Source organism: Daphnia magna, linkage group LG8 (genome assembly GCF_020631705.1).
Source record: "Daphnia magna isolate NIES linkage group LG8, ASM2063170v1.1, whole genome shotgun sequence".
NCBI classification, from domain to species: domain Eukaryota; kingdom Metazoa; phylum Arthropoda; class Branchiopoda; order Diplostraca; family Daphniidae; genus Daphnia; species Daphnia magna.
The window spans coordinates 1,185,189-1,213,148 of NC_059189.1; the positions used below are offsets into that span (position 1 = coordinate 1,185,189).

At 40.8% G+C, this 27,960-nt stretch overlaps 1 protein-coding gene across 4 annotated transcripts; it reads left to right on the forward strand.

Annotated features, from left to right (window-relative positions):
- The first annotated feature begins 361 nt into the window (after positions 1 to 361).
- Positions 362 to 27,317, forward strand: LOC116929874 (musculin-like). 4 transcript variants are annotated; one of them, XR_006650986.1, is made up of 8 exons: positions 362 to 1,334; positions 1,402 to 1,831; positions 1,922 to 3,016; positions 3,411 to 4,130; positions 4,201 to 4,370; positions 18,484 to 18,693; positions 26,890 to 27,061; positions 27,148 to 27,317. XR_006650986.1 is itself a non-coding variant. In XM_045178574.1 (6 exons), exon 6 carries the CDS (start codon positions 15,540 to 15,542, stop codon positions 16,401 to 16,403), a length of 864 nt encoding a protein of 287 aa, XP_045034509.1. In that variant the 5' UTR covers positions 362 to 1,334; positions 1,402 to 1,831; positions 1,922 to 3,016; positions 3,411 to 4,130; positions 4,201 to 4,370; positions 14,450 to 15,539; the 3' UTR covers positions 16,404 to 17,363. The 4 variants fall into 4 exon arrangements, 2 of the variants coding, with proteins under 2 accessions (XP_045034509.1, XP_045034510.1); XR_006650985.1 differs by lacking the exons at positions 26,890 to 27,061; positions 27,148 to 27,317 and adding an exon at positions 18,746 to 19,195; XM_045178574.1 differs by lacking the exons at positions 18,484 to 18,693; positions 26,890 to 27,061; positions 27,148 to 27,317 and adding an exon at positions 14,450 to 17,363.
- Positions 27,318 to 27,960: the final 643 nt, after the last annotated feature.

The following is a 27,960-nucleotide window of genomic DNA, read 5'->3' on the forward strand; positions in this document are numbered from 1 at the left end:
ACAGAGTCATGTCATAATGTTCTATTTAATGCGTAATAACTTGACACTTTCAGTTTGTATTCCTGTTTTTTTTTTTAGCTACAAGATTGTGCCGTTGAAAAAAGTCCAGACAAGTAAAAGAAAATTGCATTACAAAATATGACGTGTCTTTCAATATAGATCAAATTTTCCTTGTATTTGTCTTCTTTTTAAAAAAGCTCTCCTTTCCTTTTTTTTTTTTCGGTTCCTTTCTCTTCCCTTTCCTTGTTTGGGATTATAACGCAAGGCAAAGTGTGGCGGCATGTGAACCTTATTGCGCAATTCTCTGCTGGGCAACGTGTTAGGGCAGGGTACACAAATGGTCAGTTCTTGCATAGAGGATACTGGGAACAGTCGTAAGTTTATTTAACCTACTTCAGTTGGCCATTTTTTTTCGTTTCAAAGTCGAAAAATTGTTCGTGAACTTGGGAAAGAGTTCCTGTATTTCGGTATGTTTTTCTTTTATTAAAATAAAATAAAATTGCTATTGTGTACAAGTAAAGGTCGGCTACAAGTGCCCCTTCCTCCTCGCATTGTTTGATTTGCTCCGTTACAGTTCTTAGCTTCCAGGCTAAATGTGGTAAAGGTCGAAAATGAACCCCAACAGACCGTTGAGTTATTTCTAAACGCGCAAACAACGAAAACTTATAAAATAGGGCAAAAAAAAAAAAGGTTATAATTGTGGATGTGTTTAGTTCAGAACACAGAAGATGGTCACTGAAATTACAGCCGGTTCTTTCTCTTTCCGTATTTTGTGGTTTGCTTAGATCTCAATGGGCTTTTCTTTTCATCCGCATTGTTCCCCCATTCGACTCGGGAGTCTGTACAAAAAAGCTGCTCTGTTCTTTCGTTAGACCATCCTCTTATTTGCTATTATTTTATTTTATTTTCTTTGAGAAAATTTGCTATGCGTTCAGGATTTCTAAAGGGCGCCGACTGAATTCATTTGTTTATTTACTGCAATTTTATTTTTGACCTTGACGTTATTCTGAAGAAGGATTGTAGTAAAAATGCAGACGAAATTCGATTAAAGTTGGCCATAAAAAGACAATAAGATGGGGCTCAATTACAATCGTTGCGCTTTTGTAAGACGTCGATTCGACCGTCAAGGAACATTTCTTTCTTTCAGTGCAACATAACAATTGGTGGCATAAAGCATTCACAGATAACAAGGGTTGAGAATAGAGGAGGTTTAACGGGGGGGGACGTCGGTCTCTGTGAGCCATTGGTAACGCGTGTGTCGCCTGCCAGGCTGTCACAGCAACGCGGCAATAACGGGGAGGGGAAATTTATTGCCGACCACCCTGCCGACTCAGGTGAATATGAAAATAAATTAAAGACGACACGTAGCGTTCGAGGAATAAACAGCATGTTCTCATATAGTTCCCGGTTTTATTGCATAAGACGCGGTATAGACTTGTCCGAAAAGGGTGAGAAGAAACACCTGTATATTGGAAATGTATTTCAAAATGATCACCTGTTGGATTCATGGAACTCTTGCTGGAAGCCACAATGACTTAAACATCATGGGAGTCTGATGTGTGTATGTAAAATGACGAGATAAAAAGCTGAACAAATTTATTTTCATACTTTATTTCAGTTCTACTAAAACAATAATACAAGTTTCGCTCTTACTTTTACAATTGCTGCAAGAGCCAGAAGTGATTCCAATCGATTGCTGTACGCAGCCATCTGGAACAATTTGTGAAACGTTCTACAACTCACTCGAAATTGATTGCAACGTATGCAGGTTTGCTGTACCACCTACCGGTTACAGGATGTATCCGTCTTTTTGCATTCATAGAAACCGTAGGTGGGATACACTCCGTCTTGCCAAAAACGAACCTCACCCCCTGGTCTTTATCTTATTCATAATTCATTTTGTTTTGCAAAATATCTTCAGACTCGATATCCTAATCCAATTGAGTTCAACAAGAACACTGAAGATCTATACGCAATTGGTTGACCACTCCAAGGGGATCCACGGTCAACCGTCTGATCAAGTGATCAATGACTGAGCCTCTTGTTTGCATTGGATCTCATTCGTCACGTTTCTGTCACTATCTGGTGAAGACAAGAGGATCCCATCAATATTCTCAGCTGGACGTGTGGGACGGAAAGAAAGTGTGGAAAGGAAATATTGGAGAAGGTTTCTTATATACTATCCCTTGAAACTGACCATTTGATTTCTGTTTGTAACGTCAGTTTCCATTTCACTTGGAGGAAGAAGATGGAAGCCATTCCGACGTGCCAAGTATTTTGCCTTATTAATTATGCAAAACTTTCCAGGAATGCACATTTCATTGATCCCTACACTTTTTTTTTTTTACCGATTGCAATTGTTTTCGCTTGTCATTCAGAATCTTTCAACTTTTCATTGTGACCGTTCGATGGAACCAATGGAGAATTCCAGTCAAACCTCCCGCGGAGAATATTGTTTTTAGCCTCTTGTTTGTTTAGCTCGATTTTTATTCATGGGCCAAAGAAAAGGAACGTACGTGATCCCCGCTGAGAGGCTACCGAATCCCGAAACTTAAACAAATAGAATTTACACAGCGGGGACACTGTTTCCACTCAATCTGTCCATAGCTCCAAACGTAAACAAAAGCTATGCGCAACGCTAGAAATCCTTCAACATCATTCGGCTATGACGGATTATTACCACCTGTTGTCCAGACCTTCTCCAGTAGCAAAATTGAGGAAAAATCGAAATCATAAGGTGATGACTTTCCCACCGTTATTTTCTTAAATTCATCCTAGTCGATTATCAGAACATTTGGCTGAAAACGGAATTGAACTTCATTTAAGTTCAACGCGTGCTACTTTGTAATTTTGTTATATTCTCCTTTCTATAATTAGAAACGATTTTTCCTATTACTTCCGTCGTAGACGCGTGAAAACGCACTTCGTGTGCGGTGAGCGTGTGCTCGGCGCCAAGCGGAAGCTGCAGAATTCGAAACTAAAAGCTCCTGAGGGCCTTTCCACCTCTAATTAGGAGGTGATAAAAATTATAAGGCTGAACCCATTTTAATAACAAGTCTGTGGAGGTTGGTCCAGTACTGGACAAAAGCTGCCGAAAAAAAAAAAGAAAGAAACAAATAAAAAATGAGCTACTCTTGGCTTTGCTCTAATATTGCTGTCGAGTATACTCGTTAGTCTAGGCTTCATTATATGGCCATTGACCATAGAGACGGTTAACTCATTCCAGGGATCCTCTTGTTCTTGGTGGCTTGCACCTCCTATTGTTTATCCCCGTGAAACACGAACAAGACCCACACGTAATAATGTGCTGGCCCCTCTTTTTGTTATCCTTCTTACCGAACCTTGTTTGTATATTGCTTCTAATCATTGTCTAGCACTAGACGTACTTATTGGCTTTCTCTCTTTTTTAGATTGGACGTTCTGTGACGTAAGTTTGTGTTTTGTTGTCCACATGGAAGTATCCCACTGTGCAATCCTATCAACTCCAAACAAAGAATAAAGCAGGTCGCCCGCCGAGTCAAACACCAATTGGACACATTTTGCCACGATTTTCTTTTTGTCTGCACAAAAATGTATACCCACGCCCACCCCTCCATGCCTGAATTTTTGGTTCATTTTACTTTATGACCTCTAATTTTTTGTTTTTTTGTTCTTTCTACCTCCTTTTCCCCCATGTGATGACGTTTTACCTCGAAAGGAACATTTCTCTGTACTTGAGTTGTGTGGTCAAAACAATTTTGTTTGGGATCTATTTAACTCCATGCAATTTTGTGGTCTGGCAACCTTTACCTAATGATCCTTGATGCAGTCGAGAATGTGTTGAAGCCGCTGGTTTTCTCGCTGCATTCAGGGGACCCAACGATCAATGAAACACTGGACGTTGCAGTGCTAGAACTAAAGAAACAAATTTCAGTGTTACTGAATGAAAAAAAAAAGGCAATTCTAAACAACAAAGGGGAGAATTTTTCATTAAAAAGTACCCCCTACTTCAGTGGCTAAAATTACGTATCCCCTTGGTCCACCTCCCATGTTGTCGTATGTCACTTTCGCTATCTAAAATTTTCCAAACTTTATTGCTGTCAACATGTGTTTGATGTGATTACTTGGCTACTGTAACAGCGTTGTCATCGGTCAGTGTAACATTGTTTACCGTTTCATGCTGCTCTACTCCCCTGGCTAATCACTTTCTTTTGAAAGCAGACCGTTGGACAGTGACACTTGACCACCATTTTGATTTTCGACGGACCTTATGTTGGAGTGACGATGGTGGACAAGAGAATGAAAGTGCCAGTTGACCGGTTGTTAATTGGGATCGCACAGCCTGCCTCAGTACAATGGGAGCATATTTTCCAGCCGGCACTTCCGGCAAGGTAAGATGATTTGCATTGAAATTGAGGGGTGTGTTTTTTAAATCTCCCAAAAACGAAACGATGTCGATTTTATCTAAGAAAGGTGAATATTCTCCTAGCAGCTGTGAATTTCCTCTTCCTTTTGATCGATTGGGCTCCGTTAATTTTCAAACGAGACGAAAACTGGTCAGCTGATGACGTAAACACATTTTTCCTGAATAAGGATATCCTTGCGCTGTTTTTTGCTTACAAGGAAGAACGAAGGTCGATTTAGAGATGGCGGCCATTGTTGAGATAACAATCTTTCAGCGTTTTGTAAAACCATTTTACACTCTTGTTTGCGTGCGTTGTGGTGCCGCCAATAACCGTTTGGCGGTTATCCTCAGAACGGTCCGTGCATGTTTTTTGTTTTTTTTAAAGTTGAAGCCATTTCAGGTACAGTGGTACACCAGTTATCTGCAATCAACCGATACACGATAGCTTCATACGTTCTCCCCCAGTTTTCTTGTTTTTAAATGTTTTTATTTGCTTCTTTGCGCTCGTATTTGATTTCACATGATCAATCGCTTTTGATTCTTTTCGTTCGTCAAAGCAACGAGTCAGTTTTCGATCGCTCTATCAAACTAGTGGGCCTGATTATTGATTATGCAGCATCGTTCGGTTCTGACATCACTTGTGCAATCACTACCCGCCCCCCACAATTCAATGCTTAATGAAATATGAAGTAAGAGATCTTTTGCTCAATAGCTTTAACAACATGTAACATTGTAATTACTAAACGTTTATCCCTGGGTCAGCCTCCTTTAATTCTTATGCATTCCTCTCGATTTGTTTCTCTGCCCAAGACAGACAACTCCCACTAGAATTTTTGTAATAGATCTCTGTTAAGCTTTGATTGGCAGACATGAAATGCTCCCTCAGTGGTCGACGGTGAATCGCTGATGTTCTTGGGAGGTAAAACAAAACGCCTCCACTTTGAACGAATTGACGCAAACATGAGGAATAAGCTCTCGATTTTTATAACCTCGCAGTGACAGGAAACAGAGTCTAACCGAAATCCTCACATCCTCCCCCACCTGCCCTTTGGGTTTCTGATCGGGTCAGCCTCCCAGTCGAAACGTTTAATACTTAATGAGAGGTTTGCGCATACTCGAACATAACATTTTTTTTTAAAGCCAGGGATGACGTATGAGTATTTCCTAATACTCTGGCAGTTTTGTAAGACCTGGAGTCTCATTTTCCCGATCTAAGCGCAGCCCCCCTATTTGCATTTTTACCTTAACGGCTCGTTTTGTTTAAACTTTATCCCAACTTTGTCTTTCGTACTGCGCTAATGAAATTTTTTAGATTCATTTTTGATTGTTTTGGTATTCTATTCCTTTGATTTTCGTTGTTATGATGAGTTCACATTGAATTTCGTTATGAATATCTGATTGAAAAGTCTCATTGGATTGCTCTGCATGGGAATCAAAACTTGGCAGCAATTCGAGGAAGACTGGAGAAAAATGGGAGTTGAATGTGATAGACGGTAGGATCGCCCTTGATAATAAAATTGACGTCTCTCATTTTTCTGACTATACACTGCGCCCCAAGTCATCAAAAGGATGTCAAAAGAGTAATCAAACAATTCCTTCTTTTGGATTTCACCGACCACCCTATGAGACTCTTCCCTCGTCATTGCCATAGACAATCAATCGTCAAAGACACCGACTCTCTAGTCCTATGTGATGATTGTGTGTCCTCTGATTACCGCAAGTTCACATGGATCAAGTACGTCACATAAAAACAAATCAGCGCGCTGCAGGTTCAACATCGGTTGTGACGTAACAATCCAATTTTCTTGAAGGACTTTTATATCTTGATGCTTCCCTACAGTCTTATTTGATTTCATTATTCTCTTCGTTTTTCCTTATTTTTTTTCCTGATATTCATTTCTGCTTGGAATAGAATACTATTGCCATTTTATTGATACTCAATCGTGACTAGTTTTCCAGTTATAAGTCAAGAAGGTACGAAACGTGATCAGTGAAACCCCCTCGTAACGTTAGGACAGGAAGTGCACAGGTAGGGTCATCTTTGATGAGTTTATGGCGGCATATCAAACAATTGTTAGAGGGTCAATCCACTGTGGTTAGATGCCTATTCAATGCCTGCTAACAGGCATCGCTACCGAGTAGAAAGAAAAATCACCTGTTTATACAGCTTCTCCTTTATTTTTCATCTTTTTGTTTTATACTGCTGACGTCTGTGCCCTAAAGCATGTCTGAATTTGAATACCGACCCTATGATAGGACGCATTTTTCACGCTGTCTTTTAATTGATTCCTCTAATTTACCTGCCATGCCGCCTTCTAAAACAAAACAAAAGAATTGTTGAAGGTGAAGTCCCTCTTCTCTTGTTTCGTTATCCTTGTCCAATGCCTCAACATCTTTTATAAACTTCTCCATCTTGCCCGTCGCATGTTCGACTATTCGTTCAACGAGAAATCCCAGTTTTATTATCTTCTTTGACGTTCCCCTTCATCCTTTTTATTATTCAAGACGTCAAGACGAGGCGCCGCTGTTCCTTACACATACGTGGTAACAGGCCAGCTATAAATTCGATTCTATAGTTAATCCGGTAGCTGCTAGAAGAAAATAAATATTTTTTAAGCAACTCAATTCCATGAATTCATTTTAATTTATTCCCCAAATCCCGAGTTCTTGTTATCCCAAGTTTTGGACAGTTTGATATATCTCTTGAATAGGAACACTTTAACTAATCAAACGTTCTTGGCCCCATTAAAGCAAATTAAACTTTTGTTTTTCTTGAAGAAAAAATTGGACAGGGTAAAACAAGGCGGAATGAAAAGGGGGCGCATGTAATTTGCCTGTCGAGTTGACCCAAACCTTCACATAGGACATCGTGTGGGTTTTGAGTCGTCTATACGTTCGCTGTCCATTCCCTGATTTATCCAGTTTCTCTCTTTTCTACCATTTTGCTTTCTAAATATTTTGATGTCTACTATTATAGTGTCCGAAGATTGCATCTCACATTTCTTTTCTTCTAAATGTCCACACTGCTACTGGCACATGTGGAACTGAAACAGTTTGCTTACTCTATCATTTTCCCAATGATTCTTCTTGATGAAAAGCTGGTCAAACGCTATTTTTTATTACTCAGGTTTTACACTTTCTTTTAAGTTTTGAAAAAAAAATGTATAGTTGCCTAACAACTCACCGCAACGTAAACTTCCGGCAGGTTCAGGTCACCACAATATCGACCGGATGACCAATCGAAAAACGGTTTCAATTTCTAATGGGCACGTGTGGATCTATGGCTTCGTATTTTTTGAATAAATTTCGTTGTTGTCTACACCCCAGTAGTCCGTAAACACGGAGGAACTTGCAGGGAAATTGGGAGCAGGATCAAGTGTCATCACCTCAACGAAAAACGTTGCAGTTTCTTCGCGTTTTGTCAGACCTTCACGGTTATCTTGTGATATCCATTCACCATATGCCCTATCTTCTTTTTCTTTTCTCCGTTATTCAATGAATATATTATCCATCACCGCTGGTGGTGATGCAGGTCAACCCCTTTTTATCGGCCTTCCGTTTCCTCCTCCGAGAGCATTAACGACCCATCTCTTCCGGAATTCCGATCAAACATCAGGAAACAAGTAGCCATTGATTTCTTGTCTAATTTAGTTAAAACAGATGCAACTGATTGTTGCACTGAAGGGCCTTCTGTTCATCAACTGGCTAGCAAAAGTTTTGCATACTTTTATCGTTTTCTTTCTGTCCCTTTCTTTTCCAGAGTGTTAAATGGAAGTCATGCTGGGCATTCAACACGGGCCCACTATTAAGTCTCATCGAACCACCTTTTTGTTTCTCGGCTGCTCAGTACGGTTGAATGCGTAAGCGTTTCGTTATTAGGGGCAGGAAGAAGCCAGTTTGGGGAAGTCCAGTTGACTGATTTATTGCTGGATTGACTGTCACTGATAGGGACGATAGTCACAGTCGTCCGGGATGCCTTTCAAGATGCACATATCCCATGTCTTAGCTACCAACTCTTTCAATTTCACCTATCGGCTAGTTGTATCTTTTTTTAAAAATGTAGTCTCCTCTAAATATATTTTTGGACCTACTATTTGGGACCCCCGCTATGTCGACGACGACAGATCCCAAGAAAACAATCCTTTGACTTAAAAAAAAGGTAGATGTCTCTCAGATTTTGACCCTTTTTTTTTTTTTTGCTTGTCTCCCATTATTCTGTTCCAGCTGATGTTGATGCAGCAATGAACTGAATACTTTATGGAGTCAAAACCACTTGCCATTGTTTCTTTATCATTTGACCGATCAGTGTCCATCAATCGACCCTATTCGCCACCGACTCTTGCAATCGAATCTATCGCATCGATGTGTCTTTTCAGAACGCAATAGTTAGAATAGTAAGTATAGTTAAGTGGTTTTCAAAAAAACTAAGCAGAAACTTTAATTTCAGATAGCGGTAGCAATCGGCGGCACCTGGAGAACAACAAAAAAATATTTTAACAGAAAGATGGCCACAAATATCGTAAATCCTATACAGTCCATCAATCCAGTTGTCCGGACACGCCCTCCTGTGATTAACAGAAAGCAACAACTCGAGGATATATTGACGTTGAGTTTCCGACTGGTAGGGCTCGTAATAATAACAACTTTCCGACTACCGCATAGGTGGTAGCGATAGAGAAAAGAGCCACCGTAAAAATCAAGAAACAATAAAATACACACCTTTCTGTATATAGGAAGAGCGATTGAGGTGGAATTGTTCCATTCACCTGTCCGATTCATCTATTTTAAAACCCTATCGGCGATTCAGAAGAAGCAGCACGCAACTATCCGCTTTTGTTGTTCCTATCGAAGGGGGGAATGTTCCGGGACTACCTGCCGCGTTCTAATTCGAAAAAAAAAAAAGAACAAAACTTACGGTAGATCTTGTACTGACAAAGATATTGAATGAACCGACCCTAGTTTCCCACAGACTTTTGCTTCCAGGCCATTCATAGTTTGATTTTGATCGAGCCAACTTGTTTTTCTTCTTTTGCCTATATATTTTCTTATTGCATTTCAGCGATTATTTACTTCAACGTGAACGGGGATAGAGCCTTTACCTATTCTTTTTCCAGGGGAAATCTTATTACAAATTTAATGGCTTACAAAGTTAATAAGGGAGTTAAGCATTAAACCGTCCCCCGTGGTTTTCTAGAGTTTTCTCGGGCAATGGCAATAATCCATGGGAAAACAGGACGAAAATAGCAAAAATGACCAAGTATGTTTTGGGTCGTTATAAGCGACTTGATCGGCTGCGTGTGAATCAACAAGTCAAACGAAAGACTTGTTGCCCATGTTTTGTCCGTTGAGGGGAGTATTCCGCCAATTGTGACCCCCTCCCCACATCCAGCTATTAAAAAGAAAGGAAAGGTGATAAATTTTGACCGAGTTAGGTTGCAGAGAGCCCCACATAACCACAGGGACAAAATGGCGATCCACTCGGTTGTTCATAAAAATCCATTAGATGCCTATTCATTTTTTGGTGAAAACGGTTCTTTCTTTTTAACGACTTAACAATTTAAAAAACAAAAGTTGCTGACTAGTTGGCTCTACACGTCGTAAAAAGATTCAGCACTTGTTTTTTCCCACAGGTAAATATATGAAAGTGTACAATGTAAGTCATCTTATTAGATTATTAGACGATGATTATGCGTTCACCTGGGGAGGTCTCTTTGTGGCGGTACGAAAAGAGGAAGCTGCTGCTGACTTCACGTGACAGTCATGTACTTTGAAATCTGATTCATTCGCCCTATAAACTGTTGAAATTACGACTTGTTGAGCTTCGTTTTAAGTCTCAACAAGTCTTTTACACGTGTAATAGCCTTTAATTTGCCATCATCTCATTTCGTTCTAACATTTATAGCGACCGGCTATATAGACACCATGGGAGACGAAGGTTTTCCCCCGAAAAAAAAAAATGCACTCAGAAAGAGACCAAAACAAGGAATCACAACCCAGACAGCTTGGCTATCGTTTTTACGCAAACCGGAACTGCTGAGTGAATTTAATGAGAAAACCAAAGTAATTTTCCCTTGTTTTGTATTTGCTTCTTTCTTGTTTATATTTCAAACCACGCTGAACTTGCGCAATAACGTGCTTTGTTTCCGGACGATCAATTTAACTTAATCGATGCGGCTGGTGATTGCAATTCATTGGATTCATTCGCTGGACGTTAGCAATTTGAAAGAAATCAGAGAACAATTGAAAACAATGAGAATGGATTGTAGTCTAAGTGGCATCCTTTTGAACTGTTTTGAATAACAAAAGCGGTCTGACTGATTTTAATCACAGGGTTGCGCTGCTGAGGTGGCACCCAGTGGAATATGGTCCCGACTGTCCATGAGCCCCGTCAGAAAATTGCTAGTTTGTTTCAATCAGTTTCGGTTCTTTTCTTGCGTCGGGAAAATCAGTGATTCAAACAAGTGGATGTTAGGGTAAAGATTAGGTTTATGTGAAGAATAAGAAGCAACCCTTTCTCACCCTCCTGAAAGCTCACCGGACAAAAATGCAGGACAGTTGGATCAATTTAAACTTTAAAAGACGCAACTATAACGGACGTAGTTGATAATTAGAAACAATTCAACGTTCAAACTATCGCATGTTATGACCGTAGAAACGGAGTTTTTTTTTTTTTTAACAGGAAGTCAGTTTCCGAGTTTGGACCTTCTTATTATTCTTTGCCATAATGCCTTTCGCTCTTGATGGAATAGGCATAAATACCCGTGATTAGCTCTATACGGTGTTGGGTAAAGTGAGGGCAGTGCGCATCACAGTCAAAGGCTTTTTATGACGATTCTCTGTGAGGTGCCCTTATTTTTTTCGCAGGAAAGGCTTAATCGCACAGAGCTATAGAATTAAGGAATAAAAGAAAAACAAAAATAATACGATTGGAACCCCCCTTTTATTTCTACCAACGCAGGGGGGTATTCACAGCTTAACAGGGAGTCGCCTTCACCTGTGCGTTGAAGTCTTTGCCGCCACCGCTTTTAATTTGAACAACCGCAATGGAGTTTCCCAGTAACAAGAGTTTGGAACGCTTTGGCAATTCGTCCGCATTGCTTCAAATTTGTCTACAGCGGGGGGACATTAGAGCTAAAATTCCGCAGTCCAGTTTCCTTTCATTGTCAATAAATCTCTCGAAAAAAGAATTTAAAAAAAAAAAAAAGAGAGCCAAGTTTTAGGAAAAAATCATGACGCAATGTTGCTATTCCTCTGTTATGAAGACACGCAACGGGTGATGGTTAATTTCAGTCCCAACAAAAAAAAAAGGCCTACATGTGGGGATTTGCTTGAATTCATGTGAAAGGAGGCGGGTCAAAGAGGAAATTGTTGTAGACGATTGAAGATGTCACGACAAGAGCAGACGGTAGGCCTTGCGACAAATGATAGCTTGTGTGCGCTATACGTATTTGCGGCCGGTCGTCAGGTATAACAAAACAAACAACGCACAGCACATTGTAAATGATCGCCAGATGACGAAGGGAAACTTTCACTAACGTCTAGAAAAGGGAGAAAGTGACATTTTTTTTTAAAAGTTTGTTTTGTTTTTGACAGATCATGCGAGTCTTGCTAGGCCTATCTGCTGTTTGACGTCAACAAACTCCTATACGTCCAACAACCTCATTTATTTTGAACTGGAGCTTTTCTACATTTCTATTGTTTCTTTGCTATACGATGCAGAGTAAAAAGGCTTCATTCATGTCCAGAAGACTGGACGTCTGGACCGGATGCCGATGACGCGCTCCGAATCACTTTCTTGTCGTTGCTTTTTTTTTTTTTTTTATATTTCAGCTGCACGGACAGGAACTGCTGGTCTTGTAATCTTGTACAGACCCTAGCGAAGCAGTTTACAACCCACAAGAGATCCGCCAAAGACAGAAAGAAAAAAGAGAACGTATAGTGAAACAAGTTTCGGGTTACCAAACGACGTGACACGTTTATACCCTTTTCAGTTGCGTTTCTTTTTACTTATTATAAAAATTTTGGTTAGCCAGTAATTGAACAGGTAATTGCAGAGAACTGACCATTGCTAACGTCCTCGTTGTAAGATCTGGAAGGAATCGTTTACGCTGCGCTCTTCCGCAAAATGATTGCCGATAGATTGGAGAGATTTTCTTAAAATTTGCCAGCCAAAGTTCTATAGAAAACAAAGAGATGCAAACGACTCGAATGTCTTTTTAACCGCACACGACCCATCGTTTGGCTGAAAGAGAACCCCATTATTTGTGTGGAGGAAAAAAATATGCTAGACATGCCAATTGAGTCATTGTCGTTCTTTTTCAGGTAAAGTTAATGGACAAGAGACGAAAGCTAAAGACATAAACGACCATTCAGAGCAATTGCGCCAACAACAAGCGCACCGCACAGTCTCATAGAGAATACGATTTCATAGACTCGCTATTTACTTTTGCTTTTCAGCCCATATTGTTACAGGACTATTTGTTATACGAGATCGTTGAAAGAAACCAAAACAAATCATCGTTATTCAATTTAGAGTACCCCTCTTTTGTGACAGTGTTCCATACGAAGGCAAATGAAATTGCTGTGCGTTCCCATAATTTGCATCCTTATGTCACTCTTACAGCTGAAGGCAACTCACCACCAACGTAGAAGGTATGTTTAACGATGAGCCTTTGCAGTTAAAAGTACTGTGCTGACACAACCCCCCAGATTACAAAACGAAAGCACATACGATGACAGAAAGAAAGGGAATTCCTTTGATGTCGTTATATACGACTGATGGGCAATTGAAACAGAAGATGATGGAAAAACTATTTCCGTCTATTCAAAGTTTTGATAGAACCCCCTGCTCTTATTAACATGGGGATCACTCGTCAGCTTACTGACGTGTTCGTTTCTCGCTTGACCCTTAAACTAAATCGATTTTCTCCCCTGTCTGTTCATTATTCACCTTTCAATAGTTTTTTGTTTTGTTATAGGTAAGAGCACAGCTGTATTTGTGTATGGGTTTTACGTATTTCACACCAAACACTAGGATGTTGCCTTTGCTTTTCATGCCACGTACCCACTTTGAATTTAAATAACTCAAAAACTTAAAGTCTCATTGAAAAACAAAAGCGTTTTTCGTGATCCTCGTTCAATTCCCAATCTAAATCATTTTTTTTTAAACTTTTATTTAAGTTGTTTGTGGGGAAAAAATTTTTATGTCGGGCTTGTTTTCGGTTCGGGTTTTAAACGCACTTGTTTTTTTGCTGTACATCCCCACAAGAAACCTGACGCAATTTACTAATTTTAAAAGAAAACAGTTTGAGATGGCTGACTGGTTCTTGGAGTGGATTGAGAATTTCGTTTAGAAAAGCGTTTGTGTCGTTGACGAACAGAGGGATCTATTGAATGGCAGACAAGACACTTCTTCGTCCCGTCATGATGGCATCAACAGCAAAGAAAAGAAGGAACTGTGTAAAAGGACTTGAATGAGTGCCCCATTCAATAACTCACACAGACGTTTAATATAGCCTCTGTTTTGAAAAGAGGGAAACATTCCAGCGAAATGACTTTGACCCACTCTTTTTTTATCGCCATCTTGACACAAGCCTAAGAAATCTCGCTTTTTCGCTAACACGGCATCATTCACTACTCCGGCCTGATGGGGTCCCATCGATAAGTGATTTACACCGATGGTGATCGTAATGAGTGTTGTTGTATAATCAAAGGACCACATCTTTTTTTTTTTCTCTCTCTCTCTCTTTTGATCTTTCACCTCGACAAATAACCAACTGTCACTGCTTCGCATTTCAGCTACGATGTCGTCATTCTGTATGGAAATTCCTATCGACTAGTAATGCCCTCTGTTGAAACCCCCCGTGAAGATGATGGTCGAAGATGGATGGAAAAAACCCTCCAGCACGAAATAGTAGTATGCTGATCAGCGAAACGATAAAAAGAAACCAAAATTATATTTTTTTTTTGGAAAACATTTTAAATGCCCTCTTTTGCTTTAAATTTAAAACAAAGCAACCCTAACTTTTTTCTGCCTTTTATTCTGTTGTTGTTGTTTGTTTAAAGAAGGCGATCGTTTCACACGTGAGCTCATCATCAACTCGGAAAAGAGAGGCGATAACGCGCTAGACTTCGTTAGATGATAAGAAATTATACAGCAGATCGAGGAGCCATTGAAGGAGAACAATTTTGGCCGCCATAATTTCAGACCGTTCCTACTACTTTACGAGATATACAAGGATACTTCTTGCTCTCAACGATGAACATAACTCATTTTGGATGGTTGCCTAAGGACATCCTTCGTCGTGAAGAAAGCCATCGAAAAACTCATTTCTAGATCGTTTCCTCTTTCACCTCGCAAACTCAATGAATCAAAGCAATTGGACGTTAATCGTTTTTTTTTTTGGATTCATGTCTTAAAGCAAAGCCGATTTGAATGTTGGTTTCTGGTAGTTCACACCCAAACTGCATTGATCGACAAAGTTCTTTTCAATCAAGTAGTTTCAACTGCTTCTTTCTTGCTTTGATTCGGGGTTTTCTAACAGGCCAACGATAACAGTTTGAATCAGTCCGTGTTACTGGAGTCTGTTCTGTCCTCTGGCGGGTGCCAATAGAAAAGGTTGGCGTGGATGCCGGTTCAAAGAAAATAAAAAGTAATAATAAAAAAGGAACGAAAATAACTTACGACTTCCATTTTTTGCTCCTACGGTGTTCCATGTGCTCTGTGACCGAAGTAACTATACTGTACAAAGCTATAGGAGGAAAAATAGAAGAAAAAAGAATGGGAGGCTTATGCTGTAGGACAGTCTAATTGCTCTACCTCCGAGGCGCATCGCAAAGAAGAAATATATAATGCAGACACACGGGGTCCATTCTCAGGTAAAAAAACGAAAAGTTGGGGGAGGGTGGATAATGCAGAAGATAGAAGGTACACCCCCTTACCTACTGGATGGGAAGAGGAGGAATGGTAGAGCTATAAAGGTGAGGGTTCGAGCTGGTTGAAAGTCAGATCAGCTTGTGGTTTGCTCCCGTGCACACTTCAATTCCTTCTCGCTCGCTCCCTCTCATTTCAAACATCGACTTTTGCCTCTTGCCTCGCTACTCTTGGAAGTGTATCAAAAAAGTCTGTTGACTTTGGAAATTCAGTGACACAGAGATGTTCCAGGATTGCAACAGGAAGCGCTTTTTGGCCACAGTCAGCAAGACAGGCAAACGCGACGACGAATTGTCGGCCTACTTGAACGACAACAAGTGCATCACTGCGCTGCCACCGGTCAGCTCCTTCCGCCAGCCGAACAGTAGCTGCTACGACGCCGCATCCGACGGTTACAACACTCCAAGCCCAATGTCTTCGGAAAGCAGTGACCACCACGGCCATCATATGGGTGGTGGGCATCCAACGTACGGCGGACACTTGGGTGAGAGTCCGTTACCATCGCCCAACCAGCGTCACGCCGTTTCACCAGCATCAGCTGCATCGTCCGAAGAGGAACTCCGTCAGCGATTGCAATATTTCGTCCAGCCGCCGGCCAGCAATAACTCATCCGGTAACTACTATGACCTGCGGGTCAGCGTCAAAGAAGATCCTGAACGCTGTTACCTGTCCGTCGGTCTACCCACACCCAGTTCTCCGGGGTCGCCATTAAACAGCCACCTTCCTCACATGGTGAATTCACCAATTAGCCCGGCTCCTTCTTCCGTCCATCCAGCCATGGGCGAATATCGAAACCCGTCGAGCAACCAAAGCGGCTCTGATTCCGAGTCGACTTTGCCGCGCAGCACGAGCAGCGCATCCAACGGTCAGAAACGTTCGCTGAAGGAAGTGGCACCGCAGGTGATGAAGAAACGTCGATTGGCCGCCAACGCTCGTGAACGCAGACGGATGAACAACCTGAACAGCGCCTTCGACCGGCTTCGTGACGTCGTGCCCGCTCTCGGTAACGACAGACAACTCTCCAAATACGAAACGCTTCAAATGGCGCAAAGTTACATCACCGCATTATGTGAACTGCTTCAGTAAAGTTGCACTAAAGGTTTTGTTGAAACGATTATTGCTGCACTTGTTGCCATTCCGAATTCATCGGTTGAAACTCTGAAGACGGGTTGAAAACTAATTCCAGTTCATCACAGTAAAAGAAGACGTAAAGTACCTCATCATTCATTGTATGCCTCCCCTTCAAATGTCAGAGTGTTTAGCATAAATAGTAAATTAAGACTTGAGATCGTGCCGTACATTCGCCTCTGAATGGCAAGCGATTCAGGATAAGAAGCTCGGTGAACATATCGAAAAAGAAATTCATGGCTTTTCACCATGACATTTTCAACTGTTGTTATTGCATACACATAAATCTAGTCTCTGTTTCGTTGATGGTGCCCGGTCGGCCGCTGTTTCTGACGCCGACGACGCCATTTATTGTCTGTTGCCTCAAGTGTATAACTCTTTTTCTCTCTCTCTTTCGAGCTAGGCCATCTTTCAACATCTTCATCTTTTGAATAGTTGCCTGTCCTTACCTCTCCTCATCGTTGCATCCATTGGGTCTCGATGTGAACCGCATTCGTAATTGAAGGTTGTTCACCTCATCTGCTTCTTACCTTGTTTCGCATTTATCTAAATGTTTTCTGGCGAAGATAGTTGCACAAAATTTACAATAAAAAAAAAATTGAAAAGAAACAAAAAAAATTTAAAGAAGCTTAATAACTCATTCACGAACAACTTGAATACTCTTTTGCTGCTGTTTGACTTTTTCGAAAACAAATGAGAAAAATGTCTCGTTGGGTTCCCTGTGCCTTTTGGAGTTGTATTTCCAACTAATGAATTGATTGCTCACAACGTATATGCCTTTCTATTTATGTGTTTGCTTGTCTACGCAACATTATGACGTACACCGTATACCTTATTGACCGTCCGTGTGCCTGATTGCTGAACGTTCTTTGAAGAAAAATAGATTTGTGTTTGAAAGCCGAAAAAAGACTTATTCAATTTCATCTTTTTTGCTCGAAAACTATTAAGAGATACATTTGCTAACAAAAAAAAAATTTTTAATTTTTGCGTGGAGACACGTTGATGTACTGGATCCGTGTCTAAAGTTACCTCATAGATTCATAGAATAAACACACCAATTTGAATGTATTATTACTGGCGCTTGCGGTTATTCACCAAGCGCTGCTTCTCTTCACTGCGGAGGTGGTCCCTTCGTCATTAAGTTGTACCGCCGGAATGGACAGCCAACGAGACAGTGAAAGAGAAAAACGGAGATAATGCCGAGTTTCAGCACTTCAGGAGGGACGAACCACACACTAACCAAAAAATAAAAGAAACAAACAGAAATAAAAAGGAGATAATGGCTCTTTCGTATATTCAAATCGTTGTTTTTAGTGTAAATCGCCAAAGAAAGAGAAAAAAAGGACTTGGCCATTCTATTTGCCGGCATTGGGTAAAAGAAAAGGGCTGTCGAAAGGAGTGAATTCATGAACATAAAGACATTTATCCGGTTAATCAGAGAGTAAAAAAAAGAGGAGGCACTCTGTGAGTTCGACAGTATACACATAGCAAAGCGTATCAAACTCAACATGGAATTTTGTAGCAAATTTCTCTTTGTTTTTCTGTTTTTTTATCGCATCGCAAATGATTAGATAACACAAGGCTAGATGGACCATCGTCTTGCACGACGTTAGCACGCGTGCATCGCCGCACTTTAACTGTCTCCAGACAATTCCTGGCGTGCCGTCAGAACGTCTGCCCAAAGCATAAAATTACGCAAAATTCCTTTTCTCTTATGACAGACGAGGCTTCGTCGGAATGATCACCCTTCCCTCTATCTTTCCCTTATTACCCTCTTTGTCATGATCGATACAGTCGTTTACGTGTCACCTTGCTGTCAACTTGTTCCCGTTTTCGTGTCATGTCCGTGGAACCCCCGACGTTTTTGCGAGTCACAAAAGACTTTAGCGAGGATCGTTTAGGTGCAGTTGCACTAAAATTGTGTTTTCATACTTGGTTACGTCATACTACGTACCTCTTGAATCAAGTGCATTACATCCTTCATCGGACGTTGTAAAGGAATGTTCACTTAACATTTTTTCTCAAAATATTTGTATAGACTCTTAAAGTATGCAGGGACCATTAAGAATCTTCACTAGTGACACTACCCACTTAGGAACAACGTGATGCTCGACGATTCCCGTCAACTTAGTCTCATCGAAAAGCTTCGTGTAAGTTGACGGGCTGGTGGATGTGCAGCTGGTAACAAACATCCCCTCTTCTATCCTGGAACACAAACAACGAGTATTACATCGACGCTGAAAACCAAGTGAGTTTTGATGTTTATTCAATGGACTTCATTCATTTTTTTTTCGGTTAAGATGGTCCCTCTAAAAAAGAAAAACGTTAGAAACTGCATGAAGGAGGACTATGTGAAGTGGCGATTTTTGCCTACCTGTAAAACCCTCGTTATTGTCAAAGAGGGGATCAACAAGAAATCAATTGGCAGGCAGCAAAGAAAAAAATAACCTTTTGTGTGGTTTTCGACGTGTCTTTGCTTTTTTCCGTTTTCATCTGCGTGTCAAAACAAACAAGATCCTTTTGGATTTTTTCTAGCATAAAATGTTTTGATCTTTCATACTTCAAGTACTTGTTGATATTTCTTTTGAATCCTACCTCATGTTATGGTCTTTTTTCTAAAATAAATCCAACCGCTGCGTTTGTGGTGTCGACACACGCGTTCACGGGTGGTCCGTTATACCTGTGTCAACAACCGCTCACGTTTGCGACAGATGTTTGTTTATTTTTTTTTACAAACTGTATCAAGCCAATTGACCTACTGAACTTTTCCCTTCATACGACGCTCCCCAAAGTGTCGCTTGATAATAAAACACGGGAGACGTCGATGTGTTATTCAAATTCGAGAAATAACGGGGTCTGTCCAACACTTGACTCTTGTCTTTAGTGGATCCCGTTCTGTCTTATTATTTCTTTTGTTTCTACCTGTTTACTGATAAGTTTATTGACCCAGGAGTTTTTTTTTTATACTTCATATCCATGCGCAATAGATGATTACGTAGACACAGTAGCTAGGGCGAAATTCAGGCCAAACAAAGCAGCGGCGAACAGAAAGAAGAAAAAGAAAACAAGTGACGGGCCATATAAAAATGTCTTGAGCAATGGCCGTTATTATGATGATTTCCTTGTATAAATACAAGGCCCCTTGTTTTTTTTTTCTCGATTTCTATTGTTCTGATATTCCCTTTTTTTTTCCTTCTTGTGTGCTGCATCATCAGCAGCCGCCGCCCACAAACAATCGACGGTATAAAAAAAAAAAAGCGGCGACTGCCAAATGCTTTTACGGAGAAGAAAAAACGGCGTTACGCACTTGATGTTGTTGTTGTTGTATTTACCTGACTCAGTTCCGGAGCATCGGCCCAACATTTGTTCACACACGGACAAGAGAAAAAAAAAGAAAGTTTTGTGATCTTTTTTTTTGTGTGATGAAAGCGCGAAACGGCTGGATGATTCTATTGTATTACAAACTGAATGAATGCGCAAATAGGATTCAGGACTATCCGGCATTACATGGCTACCTATCTACTTGTTGTTCCCTTTACACCTGTTTATTCTTTTCTAACGTGCAGGTGGTTATTTCTATTGCTGATTGTTGAACACCCCGCTTGCTATTTATTGAATAGCTAAAAAATAAAAAATGTAGCCATGATCCATTTAAAATTGTTCTTAAATATTTTGAATCGTTGAGATTTAAATTTCATCAAAATCTTCACTTGTATTTTAATTATTTAAAATTTAAAACGTTGCGGTTTAAGTCAACAACGTCCCCCTTTCTTTCTATTCTAACACATCATGTAACAAAGGAAAAAAAGGTGTCAACCTGCAATCAACAGCTGATTCACCTGTAGGCAAACCGCTGCGTCCGCACCCAATAATTCAGTGTCCTAACTGCCGACATTATTGTTGCCGTTCTTTTTTTTGTTGTTTACCTCCTTTTGTTAGAATAGAAGCAAGGTCACCAAATCAACGACACGGAGATCACACAAACTCATGCGTCATGGAGTGTGATTACCGTTACGTCCTCACGTTTATTCTTTTATAGCCAGCGGTGTGATAATCTACCCGAAAATATGATTGGTATGTTGTAAAGGGAAAAAAACAAAAACAAATACCGCCTGTTTTTATTTCTGTGGTTTTAAAATGTCATCCTCATTGATCAGATGTTGTCGGCTAATGTCGAAAACGACGCGTTAGGAAACAGCTTTTTATCCTTTTCCGTGAGATTTTTCTGTATGGCAACTGTGACAACATAAGCGGCGCGTGTTTGTATTTGTCGATGTAATCTCACTGACCCCGTGTGAATGCCGACACCAAACACCTGAAGAACACAATCCATTTTGTTTACTTCCTTGTCCGTCCATCTCGTCTTCTTGTGTTTTGTTTCTGCAAACACAACGAGTGACAGTGCATGTTGGCCCGCATAAATGAGCGTATCGTATTTCACCTGTGCTGTTTGTAATCCTTTTGCCAAATGTCACGCGACATAATCCTAATGTTTTGCTCGTTTTTGCACTGTTTTCTTTCCTTTAATCGCATATTTTTCTGTGCGCGTATTTAGCCCGAACGGTTGGAACAAAAGACGATCACAGCAGAACAGCAGAGAGGGAAAGTGTGATCATTTAATAAACGGGGAAATCCATTTCAAGACAAAAAAAATAGGGGGGAAATGAAATGAGAAACCCAAGTGAACCGGCGTTGAAAAGAAATCGTTGGTTTTTAAACGACGCCTAATTACAGCGATTGTCTTTAACACGGCAGCGCGCGCTGTTGTCGCTACACGTCTGCACCATCGGGATTAGACCCCCACACCCCCTGCCGATTCACATTTTTTAAACTTTACATTTCCACCTACTTCTGTGAATCTAATCAAACCCTTACAGGTGCGTACCAATTATTGCGCTCACTTACAACACACCCGCAGAGCAGCGATGGACTTCCGCATCATCAGCGGAGAATACGGCGTGCAGCCAATAATCGCACCAACGTTTTCAGTCGGATTCAATGACATTCCCAAATGAGAGGGTAGACCTAAAATGCCACTTCTTTTGATATTTCGAATTGAAATGAAACAGCAGTTGCCTGTATTTCGAACAACTCGATTTGTGTTTAAGAACTTGTCGGAATGTATAAAAGGCCGAAAAATGGATGAATTACATGGACAGGTAAACCCCGATCGAGTTGCACGTGCAACCTGTTTTTCCTTACACCAAATGTCTCTTGCGTTAAGACACCCACTGTGCGCACGCTGGAGATTTTTACTAGGAACTCGACATTATAGTCTGGAAATGTAATCGATGTCCTGGTGTCGCTGGCACTCGGAGCTTTTTGGGGCTCGTGCTTTTCCACGTTGTTATGCAACACCGTCGATAGATTGCGCGTAAACGGCTGTTTGTCTGCTTGTTAACTTGGCAGAAGTTCTTTTTTTCGAGACGATCTCAAGGTGAGTTTTTGATTTGCTCTTGCCTTCTTTTTTTTCACGGCATTTGTTGACCTGTTTTGTGGTTCAGTGCGCAATTTGACTTTGTATTTTGGCACAGTCGCACCGACTTGTCGCAAGTTTGCTAGTCACTCATTTGGGTTTTGCCGACTCTTCAATTGTCATCGCGTCTCATTCGTGATGGGACGAAAGAACCCTCCCATCTTTCCTCAAAGTCTTTTGAAGTTTGCGTTCGGAGGACTATACCACCACCGTCCGTACAGGAATGATTGGGTCGAGTGTAGGAGGGCGCGAGGGGGTAGGAGGCTGCTCACCATGGCGCCAGTCCTTTAGCGACTTGTCTGTCGATTTTTTTTTCTTCTCTTTTTCGTCAGTGTGTCTTCACTTTTCCATGTAATCAACAGGTGAAAGGTCAATAGAACAAAACAAGGGGAAGAAAAAGGCCTGATTCTCTTTTGCCCGGCAGTCAATGGCGACCATAGGACCATCCAGTTTCGATGGTTGTCATATCCAAATGAGGCATACCTCTCATCACCACTCTCTTCTCTTTTTTTAGGCTCAATGATGAGTCGAACCTTCTTCATTTTCACATTGTCCGTTTTTAAAAAATTAAAAAATTGTGGCTGACAGCCTAGAAGAAGGCCTTTGACGTGCGCGGGTAAACTTTCACACTCGTTTCGTTTGTGGGAAGACGGGCACAGTAGTAGACGGTATCGGTAGACAGACTATACACACGCACAAATAATCGTCGCCATCGTCGGTGTGTGGTCTCTGCCTCCAAATTATTAGTCGAGAAAACGAAAACGACCGACAATTGTTTCCTTTTCTTCTCTCTGTCGGTCCCGTTCGTGTTCTTATTATTTTTCTGTTGTTTTCTTTTCTTGTTACCTAATCATTTTTACCGAGAAAGGATTGTTTTCTTAAGGAGTGAAGAAATTTTCAAGGTAGGCGGGCGACCTTGTCTTGTCGCAATCAGATAATGACGAGGCCCATCAGACAGACGCGGCGACGGCGGCATCGTGACTAGCCACTCGTGCCGGGATACTGGGAATCCCCTTCTTTCTTTTTTCATGTTAATGGCCTAACGCAATGAAGACAAATAATTTACTACGTTACTTAACACCTGACTCAATTGCGTAACAACCAACCACGGGGTTTGTGCGCTTTTTCTGCGTGGCATTTACGTTTACATAGCGGAGTTGCTCCCGAATGCGAAGAAAGGAATCTATTTAAAGTAAGCGTTCCTATATTAACAATTAAATGCTACGTTGATAAGGATCGATTATTTTGGAAATACGTAAGTTGTTATTGAAGTAAAATGAAAAATTCGAATTCGGATGAAATGGGAGGAGAGGAGGTGGGACTGCGTGATAAGGCCTTCCGCATCGCTACGATTCAAGAGAGGGTTGTTGTTCGTAACAAACCTCCTCTGCTTCCTGATCTCTTGATGATAATGAGCTCCTTTTGCATATAGAAGAATTTTTAATGAGCTGCGATGGTGTGATCTAACACCAGGCGGAGATCTATCCGCCTCTCTTTGTTTCGATTCCTCCTTAGCAGCCCCGAAGACACAGAAAGATCCCGCCTAATGTATTGAAAAAGAATAAAAGGATGGAACTGAATCAAAAAGAATCTAATGTAATAGAGTCTCGGAGAAGGGGATTTCATTTGCTTCGAGGAGATACCCATGAAGTGCCTTATTGCAACGAATCGGCGCTAATACGATGCAACACTGCAGTCGGCATTATCACCGATTGCCTTTTTTTTCTCTGTAAAGTAAGAAAAAGTAAAGAACGCAATCCGGACGACTCCGCCTCAACGCCCAATCCAGTCCGAACCACCGCTGGCTGGATGAACGGTGTTTCTTTTTGTCCAGTTTAGCTTGCATGCAAATTGCTTTCTCCTCTTCTCCTCATAGTCGTCCGAATAGATCAGCCCTTTCCTCTTCCCACTCCGAACTCAGTTAGTCAATTAGTTAGAACCAGTTAAAGGGATCCACCAGATTAAAAAAAAAAAAAACTGTTTTCTTTCTTGTCGGCTTCGTTCTCTTCAGCCCTTTCGATGACTTTCTTTTTCGTTTTCTTTGGCTATTTTTTGGGCGGTCTACTTAACACCTCCGCAAGACAAGTTACGTAGATCAACACTAAACAGCATCAGAGGTGTATCCTAGATGGGAGTGGATTTAACACCTTGTTCGTCCTTTCGAGATGGAAAGATTTTAACAAAACTGATGATGTTACGTGACTATTCAGCGTCTTAAATAGATGGGCTGAATATATCTTGCGGAGGCGGAGATAGATCCATCCCGATTTGCTTGATGCTTCCGCCTTCCTCCCAGAAAGATAGTTGTTCAGGAAAATCGTTTCCGACGTTGGAATAGAATATAAATCAATTGGAAAGTGTTATCATGTTCAAAACTCTCTCGTTCGATCTTTTCGTTTGATCAATACTGGATAGAAAAGTTGAACTCTTTAAAAAGGTCAGTCATTAATAACATGGGTGTAAAAAAGAAGAATGACGTAAGTAAGGGAGGGTAAGAAAAATCAAATGCCGAAAGTAAGAAAAGAAAAAAGAGAGGCATGAACAAAGGCAAAAATGCCGGTGTTAGGATAATTACTTTTCACTATAGACAGGCAAAGACGAGAGGAAAGGTACACAAGGGGGAAAAAAAGAAACAAAATCGTCAGCCATTACTAAAAAAAGAGAGCGAGAGGTAGAAACAAAATCAAAAAAAATCCTTACCTTCTCGTCAAATGCCAATACAGAAAAAGGGAATAGGTCCAACCACCCGCAGTTCATATTTGGCTAAACGATTGAAACCCACTCGAAAGCTATGAACAAAAAAAAAAATTAAGAAGAAAAAGGCAGAACAATCACCGACAGATCCTTGTTTTCAATCTCTCTGTGTTACATCAGTGTCAGTTTTATTTCGGACTTTGAGTTTGAGAGCGGCGCGTGCGGGGCAGACGTGTCAGTCGATTGCCAGTGCGTAAATTACCTCAAACTCGTGCTGCAATGATTCCATTTTAAAAAGCAAAATTTCTGCTATTGGCTGTTGATTAAATGAAGGATTAAGTGGACTATGCCTCGAGAAAAGGATGTGCTGTTATTACTGTCCAGAATCAACGCAACGTGTTTTATCAGACGTGGCAAATCATGTTCCAAACTGATTGTGTTGTGGTGCTATTATTTTTGCACTTGTGATACTTGGTGGCGATGTAACTGTTAAGACAAAAGTGGTGTGTGTTACGTTGGGAATTTCAGAGATCTATGAGTGATGATTTGAATCCCATTTTGACCTCTTCCTTGATCATATTTTGAAAAGTGTTGGACTTAAGTGATTCTCATCATACTTCGACATGAAACCGTTCGACGAGTACCGTGGGAAGGTGTTGCTACGTCGATGAAAAATCACATGTGCGAGATTGGATTCTGTTCAATGTTTAAACATTGGCCATGCCCGGCATAGATTGGAAGCTTTTTGAGAGTGCTACGTATCTCAGGTAAATAAACAGCTGACCTCTTTCACACCTCAACTCCCCCGCAACGTTCGATGGTTGCCATAAGACATAAGCTGCACGCAACCCTTGCCTATAAAAAAGGTAGAAAAATATAAGAGGAGGGTTGCCCGTAAAGATATGTTCTCGTTTTAGCTGAAATTAAACGCGTATGTTTGGCTTTCCCACACTTGCCGGTTCCGGTTCGCTCCTTCAGCTGCTGATGCTGCAGCCTTGCTTTAACACATTGCTGACGAAGATGCTTAATAGTCTCACCCGCAACCTCTAGTGATTCTCTCTTTCGTGTTTTTATCTACCTGTGTGTTTAAAAAACGTAAATCCCAATGGAACGCCTAATCACGCATAGGGGTTTAAAGACATAATTCATACCCTTACGTAAAAGACCTTTGACCCAAAGTCATCTTGAAAGGTAAACAATCGACGATAGTTTTATCTGTTTTCTTCTTTACTTTAGCATTTTCTTGATTAAAGGTTCAGAAGAAAAGCGAAAAGAGAAACTGTTTTCATTCAATTCGACCGTCGTCTAAGCACAAAATTATCCGAGTCTTATCTTTTTGAAATTCACTTTCTCTTTTCCAATTCTAATTATCTGCTTAGACTGTATAAATGGAAACAAGACACAACGTGAGCCATAAAACGAGAAGAGTTTGCCTTTAATGCGATAAATGCGCAGCCATAAGTGGAGTGGAAACTTTGTTTGTCACAGTCGCATAATACAAGAGGAGACCCATTTAGCAAGTTCGATTGGAGATGCGTTATTGGGGGCTGTAAACCATAGAATTCAACAATGCATCGTTATTACAAGATCAAGAGGACCACAGGAGTGGGGTCGTGAACAAAATAAGCTGCAAGATGAGAACAAGCTGCTTTTTTCTTACTTCTACTGGTTCCATTCGAATAGCACAGTAGGGCACACGTTCCTTGTGTCCGTCAACATTTCCCCTACTTGCAATTGGAGGGCCATCCTGATCATATTTCTCCCCATCTTTTATGCCACAAGAAAAACGATTTTAAGTTGATGATAGAGATCTCGAGTTCAAGATTATCCGTTTTCACTTTACATTGTTGAATTGCAAATAGACTGAACACGAACCTGCAGTTTGTCAAAGACCATTATGTGTAACCTGTTATGAGAGAAGACGGGGAAGAAAACCATGGCTCGTTCGTTCTTCCTTCTCTTTGACATTTAATTGCTAAATTGGCTGCGCATACGCTCCAGGGTCCGGGTGGATGCAACGTAGAAAAAAAAAAACAGCATAGCTGGAAGATTGGCACAAAAAAGGGGAGGCAACCTGTCTGGCTCCATCAGGTCTCTTGTTTTCTCTCTTTCCACTAGAAAAATATCAGACAAGACAAATAAGCAAACCAGCTATTTTGCAAAGAAACACGCAACCAAACTGCAATACAATCATAGCGCAGACAGTTGGACAAGTCCAGTTTGCAAGCCAATTTAATGTCTATGCCATTCTGACTGTTATCTTCTTTTGTACAGTTTTGCCAGGAGCAGCCTCCTCCACCGTCACATTGTCTTGGACAAAAAAGGAGCAATAATCTACTCGGTCCAATACAAAGTCGATGATTACCGGACAACCTGCAAAGCCAACAGTAGTCCGCTAAAGCCAGCTGGATAATTCGGAAAAATAACGGTTCATGAGAACAATAAGGTAAGCGTCTCTTGCCTATTCTTCGATCACTTTTGTCCGGTGATTAAACCGCAACGTTTTGCACAATATCTTATTCTTTTTGGTAGGGGGAAAAAGCGGCTTGAAAATGATTCAGTTATGATTGTCGGCTTTCGTAAGGCGGATCGTTTCGGTAGTCATTCTTTTTTTAAAAACCCGAATGAAAATGTATCGAAAGAACAGAGTGTAATAAAAAACAAAAACAAGACAATACAGAAGCAAAAAGGCGAACAAGTAATTGCGCAAACCCCCCGATGAGCTTGACCGGCTACATACTAAATTTCTTGAGACGGGGGTGGGCAATCTTCCGAAAAAACGGCAAACAATAGAAAACCCACGAAACAAAAAAAGAAAATGGAATCAAAACAAAAGAAGCTATAAGAAAAAGGAACCTCGACTCCCCGCGTCGAATCACTTTCATAGCCATTAAACACGCATCTTTCAATTTTTCTTTTCTTTCATGTTTACCTTTGCTTTTTGTTTTGTTTTTTGAGCTGCGAAACTGTTTGAAACGAGCCATTTTTAACTTGTTTCTGTTTTAGTGATGAACATCCCGTGTAGAATTCACATTACAAGAAAAGTCACACGGCGCCAGCGACCCCAAAAGGCAAAGTGATTGTTCGCTATCGTTTGTGTATTTATACCGTACACAATCGCCTTACGCTTCAACTCTTCCATCCTTTACTTCCTCCGGTTAGTGGAAACCCTTGTCAACTAATTAACCGAGAAGACTCGATTGCTCAGTTCTCCGTGATGCGGTTTCTCTGTGAAATTACACAGTGCAAGAAGGTGATTGAAGCCGAATCGGTTTGATTACCACAGCCACCTATGCGGTGTGTGTTTGTATGTTGTTTTTTTTAGGCTTGTAAATAAAGCCAGCA

Bases quoted from the DNA above. Each gene is read 5' to 3' on its own strand.
- LOC116929874 (XM_045178574.1), top strand. From the start codon at position 15,540: ATGTTCCAGGATTGCAACAGGAAGCGCTTTTTGGCCACAGTCAGCAAG.